Source organism: Castanea sativa, chromosome 3 (assembly GCF_040712315.1).
Source record: "Castanea sativa cultivar Marrone di Chiusa Pesio chromosome 3, ASM4071231v1".
NCBI classification, from domain to species: domain Eukaryota; kingdom Viridiplantae; phylum Streptophyta; class Magnoliopsida; order Fagales; family Fagaceae; genus Castanea; species Castanea sativa.
The window spans coordinates 24,268,052-24,284,316 of record NC_134015.1 but is presented as its reverse complement, the minus strand read 5'-3'; the positions used below and the strand labels follow the sequence as shown (position 1 = coordinate 24,284,316).

Here is a 16,265-nt window from a genome sequence, read left to right as displayed (position 1 = left end):
CCTACATAAAAAACTGATTGATGTCTTAATCTGATGATAAAGAGCTGTCATCAGGAGCGTACGTCATAGGTTGAAACTCTAAAAAAAAAAATTAAAAAATTAAAAAAAAAGCTACACTACTATTTTGTATTTTCTTGTTATTTCAACTACTATGAGTCCCAGGATGATGCCAATCCCAATCCCGTTCATAATAAAACATTTCGGAATTTCTCTCAACTCTCAACTAAAAAAAAAACCTATAATACATTCATGTACACGTCCTGATGTTTGAAACATTAAACCACGAAATCCCTTTTTTACCCTTAGCCGTGTAATAGGTTATAAAAATGAATAAAAATATAATTCCTAATAACCCAAGCAAAACAGCCGACCAGCCCCTTGTGAATTAAAAAACTATACTTTCATTCTCATCTCATAACCATTTTAGTTCTTCTTCAATTTTTTGTCCCCCAGTATTCTCACTCTTGATTCTGTAATCTGTTTTTAATTAGGGTCATATTAAAGGATGCCACAATAGTTAATAATCTATTTCAAAGAATTTTTGACATCGTGAGAAATAAAAAAAATTATTAAATTATTTTAATATTTTTTTTTCATAAAAACTTTTTTAAATTAAATTATTAATTTTAACCCTAAAATCCTTAACATTTTCCTTTTAATCTCACTTCTAAACCCTTGGTCAACGGGCGTCACATCATAATGATATGAAAAGACATTCTAGAATATTATACAATTTCTACCTTTTTTGTCAAAAAAGAATATTATACAATTTAGTTTTATTTTTTAAGAATCTAATATTATTTTAGTGTTTTTTTATATGTATATTCCTGTGATTTTTTTTTTTTTGGAGTTGAAACTAGTATATTATTGTAAAATGTGATCCCTTTTTTTTAATGTTTATTAAGATATTAATTAAAAACTTAACAATATTAATGATATAATTGTTGGAACTTTTGGACAAGTTTACTACAAACCAATAACTAGACCATCCACTAAAAAAAATTAATACGAGCATATATTTTGAAATTTTAAATTAATAAATTGAAAAAATGTATATAATATAAAAGATTATAATATTTTAATATAAGATTTCAAATCATTTCATCAACATGACATGTTTGCTCATGGTAATTGTGGCCAATTAAGAAGTCTCATATGTACTAGTACTAGCTAGTGCATTTGAGACTTTTTAATTAGCTAGTTGTAAATATGAACGAGTCACATATACCTAGTCCATTTTCCTCAAGCATACCCATTATATTATATTATATCAAAATATTTAACAAGTAGATTACATATTTTTTATGTTCTTAATACACATGTCAAATTTCGTGCCAATTAGATATTATTTACTATATGATCCATAAAATTAATTTTTATGCATAATTTTAGATTACAAAAATTTAAAATTTAAACATTTAATTAATTACATATTTATTGATCTTTAATCTTTTGAAAATTTTACAAATATTAGGAATATAAGAAGAATATATAATCCAATGGTAAATTTGTTAAAAGTTACATAAAATAAAATATATTGAGTGAATTTGTAACCAAAGTTTTTCCTAATTTATTTCAGTTTATAGGTAATAAAATACTAAGTGTCTTTTTGCCTCTAGATTATTCAACAAGGTTTTAGATTTTAACTTTTATATACAGTATTTTAAAACCTTATTTTTTCTTACTTTTTCAAAATATAAATATACTTTAGTATATTTTAGTAAAAAAACAATTTGCAAAAAGTTAGATAAGTTGATACTATACACCTTTAAAGTCTGACTCATAAAAAGTATATATATATTTTTTTTTTTCAAAATAGTAGTTAAGGAAGTTTGATTAAAATATAATGTCATCCCAATTTTTACCTCGTTTAAAAGAAATAACTCCAAACCATGCAATAACCTGAAAATGTTAATTTTTTCTCCAATTTTTTTTCTCCTTTTTTCATCCCCTTAGAGTCTCCTCATCCAAACAAACAAGACCTTGGAAGTTGGAAGGTACCAACTGGAGTTGTGTTGTTTGGGCATTCGCGCATTGCAATTTGCTAGTGCTGGTCTCATAATTCCATTTTCCTTTTTTGACTATTTTCAGCCCCTACTTAATTAATTAATTAATTTTTTAAATGTCCTGCTTGGGCTGCTCTTGCAGAAGTTGCACCGGCCCTCCAGTGTTGACTGAGAGAAGTCCACTCATTACCAAAGAAATTGTGAAGTCCACTCTGGTGGCACCTCCGCTACCTAATTCAACTTTCCCCGTTAATTAATATATATTATATATTTAATTCAAATAATACGGTGGCATGATTGATTTAGACCCGTCTGACTCTGTAATTATTTGTTTCAACTTTCAAACATTGCAACGCCGCTCGCGCCGTTCCTATGGGACCCATCACACACATTCTCATAAATATAAAGCAGTAGTTTCTCAAATAAATAAATAAATAAATATATAAATATATATATATAATAGAAAATACTAACAAATTTTTTTAGAGTATTAATTAATAATCCTAACAAAAAAGAGTTTTTGAAGGGGAATAAAAATGAATGTGATGGGTTTATTTGAATGGATGTGACGGTATGAGGATGACAAGTTTATAGTTGACGGATCCAAGGAGTACGGACCCATAGTGGACGGACATAAGCAACACATAGCAGTCATCTTTCCAGATTTGGCTCCACAGGATTCCTAAATGAAATTGACTTACGTCTCACGTTAAGTCTGATTTGACTTTGCTTGATCTTCACGCAAACGTGTATAAAGAGAGTTCTTGCACCACACGCTTAACCCTAATCAAAAGACTCCTATAAGGAAAAGAACTCTAGGAGATATGCAAAATCAAAGAGGTTCTATCCTAAAAGGAAATGACTTTGTGGCCAAGGCATGAATGTTAATCCTACACTATTATAAGTATCCCAAAATAAGTGGACGAGCAAAAGTGATGGTAATAAAGAAGAGAAACAGACGGCACGAAAAGAACTTACGACTACGGATTCGATTGTTGTATTGACTAGCAGCGTTGGAAGGTTCAAGACCGTCGTAGTACCAGTGTAAAGTATCCAACGTAACCAACTTAACCCACATTCTCTCCGACAACTTGGTAGTCTAGAAGATTCTCTCCAAAAAACCAAATTGATCGGTAGTAATTGGTGGATGGTCCCGAGCTACAAAAAGACAACGGTCAGGATATTTACAAAAAAACTAACCAACGCTTCTAACAAACGGACGCATACCGGACGGAGGCATTATACCCCAAGTCTTGTCCTTAGGCATATATTCCTGGTCGTCAAGGTGGCACATCCAATTGTTACCTTGAAGAAAAAAATAACGACCCTTCTAGTTCCGATTGGAGTCCGGGGTCTCACATACCAACCGGAGCACTGGGCTTCTCGGCAAAAACTGTACATACCCCTTGATTGGGTAATCTCTGAAGGACAGTAACAATGAAAGAACTCTTCCATTGTTAACCGTCTTGTATCGTTGGACATCACACCATATAAGACCTCAACGCTTAGAAAAACCCTCCAGGCATTTGGTGAAATTTGGGTGAAGGCCAAACCAAGGTACTGAAGGAGACGACGATGCAAAGCACTTAAGGGGAATCGTAGGCCCGCTTTGAGCATCTACTCATATACACCAACATCTTCAAAACCCTTGTAATAACACTTCTCGAACTTGAAGGGCAGACGGATGGGAATGTTATTAGATATCTGATACTTCTGCCTAAGTGTATTGAAGTGTGGTTGTTTGATGGAGGAAATGAAGTCGTTCACTGTCCACAAAGGTAGTAGGACAAATTCCTTGAAACCGTCAGGACCTATGACAGATTGGATTGGAGGATCTATACCGTCTAAATCATCGTTCGAGTCATACTATGACCTGTCCTCATCCTGCCCTTCATCTTTCACGTTGGAAGGAGAGCTGGCGAACAGTTCCCTCTCCTCGCTGGAGGTGTCCTAGTCTGCCTGACCCGACGGAAACACCTCTTTGTGGCCCGCTCCCTCATGGACAAAAGACTGACCACTTGACGCCTCACTAGACATCTGCCACCTACAGATGACAAGTAAAGGAAACCTAAGACTCTAGATCTATACCAATGATGGACTAGCATGCGAAATAAAGGACAGAAGTTAATGTGCAAAGAAGGTACTTACAGCTAGACGGTACGAAGGAAGCGACGGACGAACTGAAAGGACGATAAGAAGCAACTTCTTGAGGCGACGAATCACACAAAGTGGACGGTTGCGCTCTGATTAGCCAAATTTTTTTCCAAAATGTAAAAATGAAAGGGATGGACAGTATATATAGAAGGAACGGCACGGAAGACGAAGGGATGCCTCGATTCCAACAAACCATCAATCAAGTTCCGCCATGTGTCCCTAATGCATTTATAACTCTGCTCCAGCCTGTCAATCAAGACACACCTATCAAGGAACAAAACTAACTGTCATTCCATGAGCTCATAGAAGATAGGTGACGGATTCATGAAATGAGGGGGCAACTGAAAGGGAATAAAAATGAATGTGACGGGTCTATTTGAATGAATGTGACGGTATGAGGATGATAGGTTTATAGTTGGCGGATTCAAGGAACACGGACCCATAGTGGACGGATGCAAGCGACACGTAGCAATCATCTTTCCAAAGTTGGCTCCAAAGGATTCCTAAATGAAATTGACTTGCGTCTCACGTTAAGTCTGATGTGACTTTGCTTGATCTCTACACAAACGTGTATAAAAAAAGTTCTAGCGCCACACGCTTAACCCTAATCAAAAGACTCCTATAAGGAAAAGAACTCTAGGAGATATGCAAAATCGAAGAGGTTCTATCCTAGAAGGAAAGGACTTCGTGGCCAAGGCATGAATGTTAACCCTACACTACTATAAGTACCCAAAAACCCTCACAAATCAAGGTACACATTATTCACTCAACTCTGGCATTATAGGATTGCGAAAAAGTTCTAACTTGACTTTCGGAGGGTTTTTGGCCGGCACTACACTAGTGCTCTCTATTGGGTCTTTTCTTTTTGTTGTGCAAGTGTTGTTTTAGCCTTGTGAGTAACGTGTGGCTTACTGGTGATTTTTCGGCATCATCAGTTTTTATAGAAAAAAAAATTAATATTTTGACAATTTTTTTCATTTCCCATAAAAGTTGTGTCAAAACTTTTTTAAAAATGATTGTTAATTAATGCCCTATATATATATAGAGAGAGAGAGAGAGAGAGAGAGCGAGAAAGAGAGAGAGAGAGAGAGAGAGAGAGAGAGAGAGTAGTAAAAAAATGATGGCAAAAATGGAAAACTGACCCTCTAACTTTTAGCTTTTGTCATTTTAGTCCTCCAACTTACAATTTTGTCATTTCAGTCTTCTAAATTTCAATTTTTGTCAATGTAGTATTCTGTTAGGTTTCAGTTACTGCTAATGTTAAGTTTGACTTTTAAAAAAAAAAAAAATTGTAATTAAAAGAAAATTTAAAAAAAAAGCTTGAAAAAAAAAACATGGAACTTAAAATGAGTTCAATCATGGAACAGAACAGAAGAAATACAAATGCGAAACAGAAAGAGAAAATCAAACCCAACGTTATCCTAAATCACATTATCCTTTTCTCTTCTATATCAGCGATCGAGTTCAACCAACTCTTGCCTTGCCTTACACTGTCAGTAGTACTCTTTCAGCAACTCCAACACCCTTGTCGGCGTCAGTTTCAGCCGCGATTGACTCTATCCAGCAATCACTCTCTGAGCTCTGCCCCAACGAGGACCACCAACCTCGGTTCTACTTCGACAACCCTCGGCGTTTCTGCTCCTTCACAAGTCGTCTCCAGTTCATTCTCCAACAGTTCCTCCGCTCGTCCCCTTCACCTGAGTCTCTTGCCACCGCTGCACTCACTGCACTTAAAGGAATCGTTGCCGATCTCTCTGTAGCCGTTGATACGGCTTCGCTTTACTCCAAGCGCAGCAAGATCTTCCTCCTCGTCAATTGCCAATCGCTCTGCGATTCTCTCCAAGAGCGCACTTCAGCCATAGCTAATTGGCTTGCTTTGCTCGACTCCAACCTCCCCAATCTCCACAAAAAGATCACCGATCTCTCCCGAGATATGAAACAAACTCAATTCACTGTAATTTTCTCTCTCTTTCTCTCGTTCGCTCTAAATTTTTTTGCCATGGCTGTTGATTTTGATTTTGGTAGGTAACAGAGAATGAGGAGAGAGTGCATTGTACACTACAGAAAGAGGGGCAAGGAAGACGAACAAGCAAAGTAGTATTAAGCGCCATAATCATGGACTTAGCGCAAGCTCTAGGGATTGAATCCGATAACTATTCCGAGTTATCGAAGCAAGTCAAGCTCTTCAAAGACAACCTAACGCATTCCAATTCGATATCTGAGAGGAAGATTTTGGTGTCTCTGGAGAGACCAAAATGTTCTGTTAGTATTCTATCTTCTTTTTCTTTTTTTCTTTTTTTCCAAGCTTTTTTTTTTTAAATTTTCTTTTAATTACAAATATATATATATATATTTTTTAAATGTCAAACTTAACGGTAGCAGTAACTGAAACCTAACAGAATATTATATTGACAAAAATTGAAACTTAGAGGACTAAAATGACAAAAGTTAAAAGTTAGAGGGTCAGTTTTGCATTTTTGCCAAAAATAATTATACGAAAGGGTGTAATTGTATCAAACAAAAAAAGGAAAGGGTGTGATCACAGGTATTATATACCATATTCATGGCAATAATAGTTTATAGTTATTGGTTATTAATAACCCATAAAAGCCTAATAACTATATTATCCATTATTTCTTATAGTTGCTCAACGGCTATTTTACTCATAAATTCCCAATGACTACAAAAAAAATAATAATAAAGTGTTTGAAACACACACTTATACCAGCAATCTACCACATATTACAAACACAAAATAGGAAAAGCAAGCAATTAAAGAAAGCATGCATGAATATGTTTTGCTATTTATGTTGATGTTTTATGTTTTTGTTTTAGATTAGTTTAGTTTTTTAGGGTTTCTAACATGCTTGTTTGATCTCACATGTTATATCTTTGTTTGATTAAATCTCTAAAAATGTAGTTTTTTCGAATCTATATTAAAAGCTGTGTACGAATACTTGAGTACACATATGCATATTTCATATTTGCGTACACATACTTGAGTATGCGCACGCATCATGAATTCAGGTTAGGGTAAAGTCTTGTTTTTCTTAACTTTGATCATTTTCCATAAGTTATTTGATTCTGTTTGACTTTGTTTTAGGTTAATTATATAGGTTTAATTGTTTTCCATGTTTTTTTGAATCTTTTGCCATGTTTAGGGTTTGTTTGGGATCCGCTTATTTTACTAAAACTGAAAACTTTTTGCTGAATGTACTGTAAATAAAGGTAAATGTTAGTTGAAATTGTATAGTGATATTCATAAATAGTATCAAAAAGTGCAGTAAGATACATGAATAGTAGCAAAAAGTGTAGTAAGACCCATGTTTTAATTGTTATCTTCTTCCTTTTTAGTATAATATGTTTGACTTGTGTTTTATTTGTTTCCTTTTATATTTTGGTGTAATATTTAATTATTGGTGCCTTATTATTTTCCATGTTGTTTGAGTATTTTTTGTCATGTTTAGTTTATTTGATTTTCTTTCTTTGTGTGTTTTATTTAATTGTTAACTTGCCATAATTATTTGTGTTTGATTTGTTTCCTTTTATATTATGTTTCTAGCATGTTATGTGTGTTATATCCTTATGTGCATGATGTATGTTTAGGATAAGGATTAGAGTTCTCTCAATAAACTCTTCAATTAAATACGGCCTAGCAACACATAATAGAGGTCGACCAACAAGCTGGGCAGTTTTGTATGCCTAACACCTTACCGAGTCGTACCCAAACTCAAGACCAATAATTTGGTACGTGGACCCATGTGTGTAAGTGATTTGCCCAAAAGACCCAATATGGTTCTTAGACCTAATCTAGGTGGCAACTCCATCATGTTCGCAGATTTCTTGAGGACCTTAGGTTTTGCAATACTACAATCTGCTCCAGGTTAACCTTAATCCCTCGGTAAGTAACCAAATAACCAAGAAACTTTCCGAGCTGACTCCAAAGGCACATTTAAAGCCATTCAACTTCAGTCGGTGCTTCCGCAGAGTCTCGAAGGTTTCAACGAGGTTGGAAAGGTGATCCTCTACGACCTTACTCTTCACCATCATATCATCTATATAAGCCTCCATAGTCCTTCCCAATTGCTTTTTAAACACTTTGGTAATAATTCTTTGATATGTGGACCCTACATTTTTTAACCCGAATGGCAGGACTTTGTAATGGAAATTACCTGTAGGGGTAATAAATGAGGTTTTCTCTTAATCCTTGGGAGCCAAGACTATCTGATGGTATCTTTGAAAAGTATCAAGAAAACTAATTCTAGGGTGTCCAAAAGTCGCATCAACAAGTTGATCTATCTTAGGTACTGGGAAAGAGTCTTTTGGGCATACTTTGTTTAGATCTATGAAATCTACACATACTCGTCACTTTCTATTCTTCTTTTTCACTACTACGTTGGCTAGCCATTCGGGATAGTAGATCTTTTTTATTGCCCCAACTTCTTTAAGCCTATCCACTTCTTCTTTCATTGCTCTAGCATGGAAATTAGAGGACCTATAGGGTCTCTGTTTCTTTGAAGGGGCATCAAGGGTCGACATTAAGTTGATGACCGATGAACTCTGGATCTACTCCCAGCGCCTCATACGGGCTCTATGCGAACACGTCCAAATTGTTTATTAAAAGCAATATTAGTTCCACTTTCTTTGAGATCAAGAGTCTCTCTCCTACTTGGAAGTACTTGTCTCCAAGGTTGACGAGTATCTTTTTCAATCGTTCACATATGTCCTTGGGTGGAGACTGTAACTACTATAACGAATTCGCTAATTCTACCTCGTCCTTTTGTTTCTTCCCCACGACGACTATCTGGCACATCCATGTCATACTTTGATCTCTGCGGATCTTGGCAATGCCTTGCTCAGTTGGGAATTTTACTTTTTGATGCAAAGATGAGGGTACTGCACACATAGAATGAATCTAAGGGCGTCCGAGAATTACTGTATAAGGGGAATAAGAATGTAACACTATAAAGTCAATTAGCTCTTTCCTTCCTCCAACCTCTACGGGCAATGTCACTTGTCTCGCTGGTGTGACTACGGTTCCATCAAAGGCTACCAAGGGACTGGCATACTTGATTTAGTCATCAGAGGTAAGGCCTAATCCTTCATATAGATCAGGATACATTATTCCCACCCCGCTTCCCTAATCTATCATAACTCTTCTAACATTAAAGCTAGTGTCACCACTGGTGCATCTTCAAGGGGCTGAATAGTACCTTCCAGTGTTGGAAAAATACAGGAAAATACTTATTTGTATCTCATGCAAACATGCGTAGCGGAAAAAATTAATGGATCTACTTCATTCGCAATTGATAACATGTACTATATAAGTTTCAAAATTAGAGAACAAGAAAGCGTACCTTGGTGCGGTGAAATTCAAAACCGAAGATCAGAAGCACTTGGGAATACTTTTAATCTTCACTCCAATTCCACTTAATGCCTAAGATGTGTGGTCTCTCAATCAGTTTTCATCAAAGAGAGAATAGGAGAGTGTCCAACACTCATATACAAACCATTTCATTCCTTGTATGAAAACACTTATGAAAAAGTCTCATGAAAACCTTCTTGGAAATTCTGTATGTTTCTCTCCTTATATATAACTGATTATCTAATTGGACTAGCCTTTTGGGCCATTCCAATTGGGCTCTTGTGTGTGGCTCGGAGTGGGACCAAAAGGGACCAATAAGACACTAGCTCCAATGGGCCTTGGGCTTTTCTGTCAACTTTTGACAAGTTCAAAGTTACCATTAACTATATTTAATACCACTATATAAATATAGTTGCACTCTAGGCCTTATCTACAAATTATATCCCAAGACTTTATTGTACATGCAACTCTTTCATAAAATATTCGTAGTAATACAAAGTCATGAATATAAACTGCTACTTTAAAAATTACTACATCTTAATCCTTGAGTACCCGGTTTAATCCTTTATGTTATTCATTATATATTTATGAAATCCAATTCCATAAATATATACTTTAGTAACTCCTTACTAAAGTGGTTGGACTCAACTCTTTGAATAACCAAACCCATTAAACTTATTTCAAGGGAATATTTTATATCTCCGTTAAGAGACTATGAATTTCATCTTGAGAATACATGTTTCATCAACACTAAATGAGGCTGCCTAGCATACTGAGGTTTTGACCGTAACCAATAGATCTCACTCCTGATATATCAAAGCAACCTACATCTCATGATCATGTCCATTATTCTCTCAGGATTTAGAGTTGATGTAAATAGAAGTTGTGAGATTTATTATTCATTTGACAGTTGTTAGAAGAATAATAAATCTCACAGCGGTCCAGTTCAATATGTCTTAACTTTTAAAACATATCAACATACCAACTAGAAATCTCCATTTCCATGATCAAGACAAATCATCTTAGTTGATATGTTATAGTCTTCGCAGATGAAATGCCCAATTTCATCACCGACTACGGACTAAACTTCTGAGTTTACAAAGAACTTGTGATTTACATCTTCTATGACTAAATCACATACAATGCATCTCATGGACTAAGATAATGTCCCACTAGTTCATTTATAGATAGTCTCATATAATTAAACAATTTAATTATTACTGACATGCCAATAAATTGGATTTTAGTGCATAAACCCCAACATCCAGGTCCTTCCATGTAAAACCAATGCTTTCATCTTCCCACCGTCCATTTTTAAGGGTGGGCAAACCCGCTTCTGGATTTGAGACTAAAGATATGGCCATGATTCGGGATCAATTTTATGTAGTCTCAACTTGTTTCTTGGCTGCATGAATCACCTTTATGGTCCCCCGTGATAGAACCTACGTTCTTGAGATGCTCCCCCCTTTAGGATCTTGAGGCCGAGGATCTTCCCGTACTATGAATTCTTTCAAGTACCCTACCTTCTTGAGCTAGTTCAAATGATCATTTAGGGTTCGGCAATCCTCGGTTGTGTGCCCTCGGTCCCGATGATATGAACAGTAAAAACTTTGGTTCCTTCTTATAACATCCCCACTCATCTTGTTTGGCCAACGAAAATAAGACTCATTCTTTATCTTCTCTACAATTCGAAATTTCTAAACCTGGGGGAAAAAGTCCCTTTGGGGTCGAGGAGCTTGATCTGTTTTAACCTCTTTCTTCTCCGTAGCAGGGACTTTAGTTTTAGCTTTATCCTGCAACTGATCATCTTCTAATCTCTTGTATTCCTCTACTCACTCCATTAACTTGTCCATATCCGTGACTAGCTTCAAGGTTAATAATGCTCTTAGGTCGGAGTCAATATGGAGCTCCACTTTGAATGTGCTAGCTACAATCCCTCTGTTATCTCCACTAATCTCATTATATAACCCCCAATAACGATCTGAGTAGGCCTTGAAGGTTTCCCCCTCCTTTATAGACATAGTAAGGAGTGAGTCAAATGGCTTCAAGGTTCTACTACATGTTACAAATCGCGCCCCAAACACTCTAATTAACTCATCATACCCTCGAATGGATCATTTTTCCAATCCATCATATCATCTCATTGCGGTTGGTCCCAAGTTGGAAGAGAATATCTTACACATTAGAGCTTCATTCCTAAAGTATATGATCATGTTTGATTGTAATGGCTGACATACTCCACAGGATCGGTCTTATCGTCATATGTTGTGAAGGTTGGCCTTGTGAATCTGCGCAGCAGATCTGTCCTTTCAATTTCTTCTGAAAATGGGGATTGAGATATCTGCTACAAGGCTTTGCCAGTACCAGAGGCTTGAGATGTAACAGGATCTCGAGGATTAGGAAACGTTAAGGGCTGAGAGATTGGCCCTTTAGACTTCTCCTTACCTTGCTTTTCCCTTCTGTTTCTCTTGTGGGGAAGGGGGGGGGGGGAGGGAGAGATCGTCCTTTCCCTATGAGGAGATTGCTTCCTATCCCCATGAGGAGGGAGTTGCCTCTCGTTTCTTGTGCCACTCCTACACTGCGCTTGTCTCCTCGAGAGTGACTTTGCACGGGGCTTAGTCCCCTTTTATGAAGAAGCTCTTCGTCCTTTCTCCTAAGAAGCTCCTTGTTTCTTTCAGCTTCCTGCTACAACATCACTACTTTCTCCCTCAATCTTTCCACCTCCCTATCCCTACTAAAGTAAGAGGGGCCTACTGTATTGGTGGCTGACCTTTCTTCCTGCAGGTGTGGGTCAAGTTGTCTTTGAGTCTTTTTATGAACTTCGGATCACAAGTGCTTCGGAAATGCTTGGACGAGATAGATGGGAAAGCCCTCTTCAGGATCGATTTGCCATGACTAAAAAGAAAATAAACTCTTAAGCCTACTGCTTGGTAGAGTATTCCCACAAACAGCACCAATTGTAGGTGTCAAAAACCAACTAGGATAAGGATACCGAATGGATCCACGAGGTGGGGTTTAATTGATTGACACAATTTATTTATATAAAAGAAAAACAGGAAAAAAACACTCCATAGTGTGAAACTCAAGCAATTGATTTTATAAATACCATATATTTCTGATGAACTTATGTATTATAAGAGAAAAAATTCTACTTCCCGCGATGTTACACTATATCAATTGGGTCTCTCTCTCTCTTTCTCTCTCTCTCTCTCTCTCTCTCTGTTACTTGTCTCTAAGCTTTGTTTTTCAACCCTCTTCTATTTGCCTGCCTCCTCCCTTATATAGGCATATCTTTTATTCTTATTCCTACAATTGTCTTGTCGGTAGCTAAGTTTTCAATGATATTTTTCTCTCTTTTATTGGTTTCCTCCCTTCTATTATCTTGAAATTTTGACTTTTAGAGATGTTTGTATTGTTCAAGTTGTCTCATATGTATTCAATGCGGTAAAGGTTAGGTGGAAGTCCCCTCATTAATGTGGAGGTGAAGATCTTTACCCTTCTTACATATTTTGAAAGATTCCCTAAGGTTCTAGATACCAGCTGGAAGTAAGATGAAGATCATTCGTGCACTTAGCTTACTACCTGCCTCACGGGAACAATATGCAAGGAATCCTATCTCCCCAGATGCTCGAGACAATTTTATTCCCTTCCACCAGATCTTATAAGCTATTGGGCCCTTCCATGAGCATGTCTCTGGCCCATTCTACTCCACAAGTACCCATAGGTATTTGGGCTTTAAGCCTAGATAAGGACTCTTCCACTCCCCACAATAATAACAATAATAGAATTTGCAATTATTCCTAATAAATGAAGTGTCCTTTTACCACAAGCTTTTTCTTTTAGCTTTTAATTTATTTTGTTTTAATTTTTCCAACTTTTTTGAAGTGTAAGTATACTTTAACCTACTCTTAGAAAAAAGCAATCAAGAAAAAGCAAATAAGTCATTGCCAAATGAAATTGCCAACAAAGTAATAAAGAAAAATCACAATCACTGGCCTAAGGGGAAAAAGAAGGGCATGATTAATGAAAAGGAGGAAAGGAAAAACATTTTAAACCAACTTGATGATAAGATTGAAATCCTTAACTTTCTGATTGGTCCAACAGCTAAAAATATTACATAAGTGATTATTCTTTCTCATCAATAGAGAGAGAGAGAGAAAGAAAGAGTAGAATTAGCAAACATAATACTATCCGAATGAATTCTAATCTAACCAATTGGGAAGGGATCAAATCCATCCTGCACCATTTTCTCTAATGGCCAAAAGAGCGGTTTAGGAAGGTTATCCCAGTCATACCAATCCCATCCATCACACTTGTGTGGCTCAAGATTTTGGGGAACTTGCTGAGGATCTTTCAAGACAGCACGCATGAAGACAGTGACATAATGGGATGGTTTTGGCTCCTCTAGAAAGAGGTTGTTTGTGACAGTTAATAACTCTACTTGAGCTATGTCCAATCCCGTTTCCTCCTTCAACTCTCTACTACCACATTCCTCAAAACTTTCCCCTGCAACAAAACATCTTTTAAATAATGTCACCTTTCCATTTTCCATATTTTGTTGTTGTAAAGTGTCTTGAAATTCTTCAAAACACATACAAAGTATAATAAATCTTCAACATGTGACTAATTGTAGATCTAAACATTACGCATGCTCTTTCATTGTTCACTATCAATTAATCAAATCTCATCCAATCCATGTAAGATGCCGTGTGAATCCATTTTTTTTTCCTTCGATTCTCTTTAAGGTCATCTTTCTTAAAATTGCTATTATAAATGCTCAATTTAGATTTCCCTTTTTTTTTTAATATAAAACTTATAATATATATTTTTTAACTACTCAAAATAATAATATCTGACTAATTTAGTTTTATAAGAAAAAAAAAAGTATCTAAACAGATCATATGATGTTAAAAAAAAATTGAATTAAGAAATTTTATGTAATTTTAGTTTAGTATTTCTCGTGCATATACAACGGCTTGTGTGTATATATATACATTCTTTTTTATTTTATGTTTATGGAATATAAACATTCATTTTTGGTCCCAGAAATTAGCCCCTATAAAAATATTTCTGATTCCGTGTCCCTGTGCCTGTGCAAGTAGTGCAACACAAAACAATAAATCATATACCATGGTAGATACCTTTCTCAGTTGTCACTCTCACATGGTATGGGTTTCATTTGCAGTTACTCTACTCAACATGAAAGGGAAGTCTAGTACATAAATTAACGATCAAACTGCCCCATTTATTTTATATCAGCAAGTAGTTCATAATTGCGTAATATTATTGAACAAAACATAAATCTTAAATTGGAATGAACGAAAAAGTAAGACAGTAAATCCAAGAAATAAAACAAACTCAGAAAGTGCGTACGAGTTATATAATTCAGATAAAAAAAAATTACAAAAAAAAAAAATCAAACTACCCAAATTTAATAAGGAGAGAAAATTGCAAAAGATAATAGGGAAAATAATACCAAACTCAAGATGGCCGCCAGGGAGAGCAAAAGTAGAGTGACCAATGGAGGATCGACGACGCCCCAACAGGACTGCTTTCCCCTTTACCAAAAATACGCATACTCCCACTCTGGGCACTGCCCCTGCCTCTTTCTCCATTTCAATCCAACTTCCTTTTTTTTTTTTTTTTTCCACTCACCGTCCGCCGTTCACAACTTTTATATTCTCTTTTTACTAGGCTCCCATTCCCATTCATCATTTTTTTTTTTTTTGGGGTAGATTGGGCTCCAGTGTTACTTGTGTTACTAATGTTTCCGTCTTTTCCCAATTAAACGTTGACACGTCAAGAATTTAGATAGGTCAAACAACAAAATGACATTTTTGCTCTTACAGAATAAATACGGTTGGTCATTTGCATTGCATTTGCCTGATTGTCTCGTTGGCTAATGATGCTGATTAAAAGCCTATTCAATGTTGGCCTGTTTGGATGTTTAAAAAAAAGAGGAGTGTAGAGTAGAGGGAGAGAAAGTAATTCAATTACCTTATTTGGAAGTTTTTTAAGATAGGAGGGGGAGGAGTTTGGAGGGGTTTCAACTACCTCTAACCTCTTATTTTTAATTCTCCAAATTGAAGAGATTTGGAAAGAGAATAGAGTAGATAAATTATTGACCAAATGAATTCTCCAATTTACCCTTTCTAAATTAACAAAATTACAAACTCTCTCACACAACTTCTTCAAGCATCAAACATGATCATCCAAAATATAATCCTAATATTTTCCTCCCAATTTTCTCAGCAACCAAACAGATTATAAACCTCAAATTACACTCATTCTTCAAGCATTAACATTAAAAAAATTCATCACAATACAAGCCAAACATAACAACACAACATTATGTTGGTTATAGCCAACTTTTCCACACGTAATCACAGAGCTTAGTGGAGATTGAGAAAACGTACGTACTGGAGAAAAGAGTTTGGATCGTATGGATTTCCTAGTTCAGCTTTTTGATTATGTTCAGCCAATCGAGATCGTATCGGACCATACCAAAAAAAAGAGATCAGATCGTATCAGACCGTCTTTTCTTTTTCCTTTTTGATGTCTTTTGCTGTAATGGTGGCTGAGGAGTATTTTATATAAAAATAATAATTATAAATCAAAGCAATACTCAAAATTCAATATTTTGTTGATTTTTTCAGTAAACAAACAAACCAATTTTTTTTCTTATTTTAATTATTATCAATTAAGGATGTTTTTTTAGTATAATAAAAAAGAAGAAGAAA

The 16,265-nt window shown here is 35.6% G+C and overlaps 1 protein-coding gene across 1 annotated transcript; it reads right to left on the bottom strand.

The window, feature by feature from the left end:
- Nucleotides 1–13,572: 13,572 nt before the first annotated feature.
- Nucleotides 13,573–15,219, bottom strand: LOC142627108 (geranyl diphosphate phosphohydrolase-like). Its single transcript, XM_075800907.1, has 2 exons — nucleotides 15,002–15,219; nucleotides 13,573–14,031 (listed from the first exon to the last, which is right to left on the bottom strand). The coding sequence occupies exons 1-2, from the start codon at nucleotides 15,138–15,140 to the stop codon at nucleotides 13,733–13,735; spliced, it is 438 nt and encodes a 145-aa protein (XP_075657022.1). The 5' UTR covers nucleotides 15,141–15,219; the 3' UTR covers nucleotides 13,573–13,732.
- Nucleotides 15,220–16,265: the final 1,046 nt, after the last annotated feature.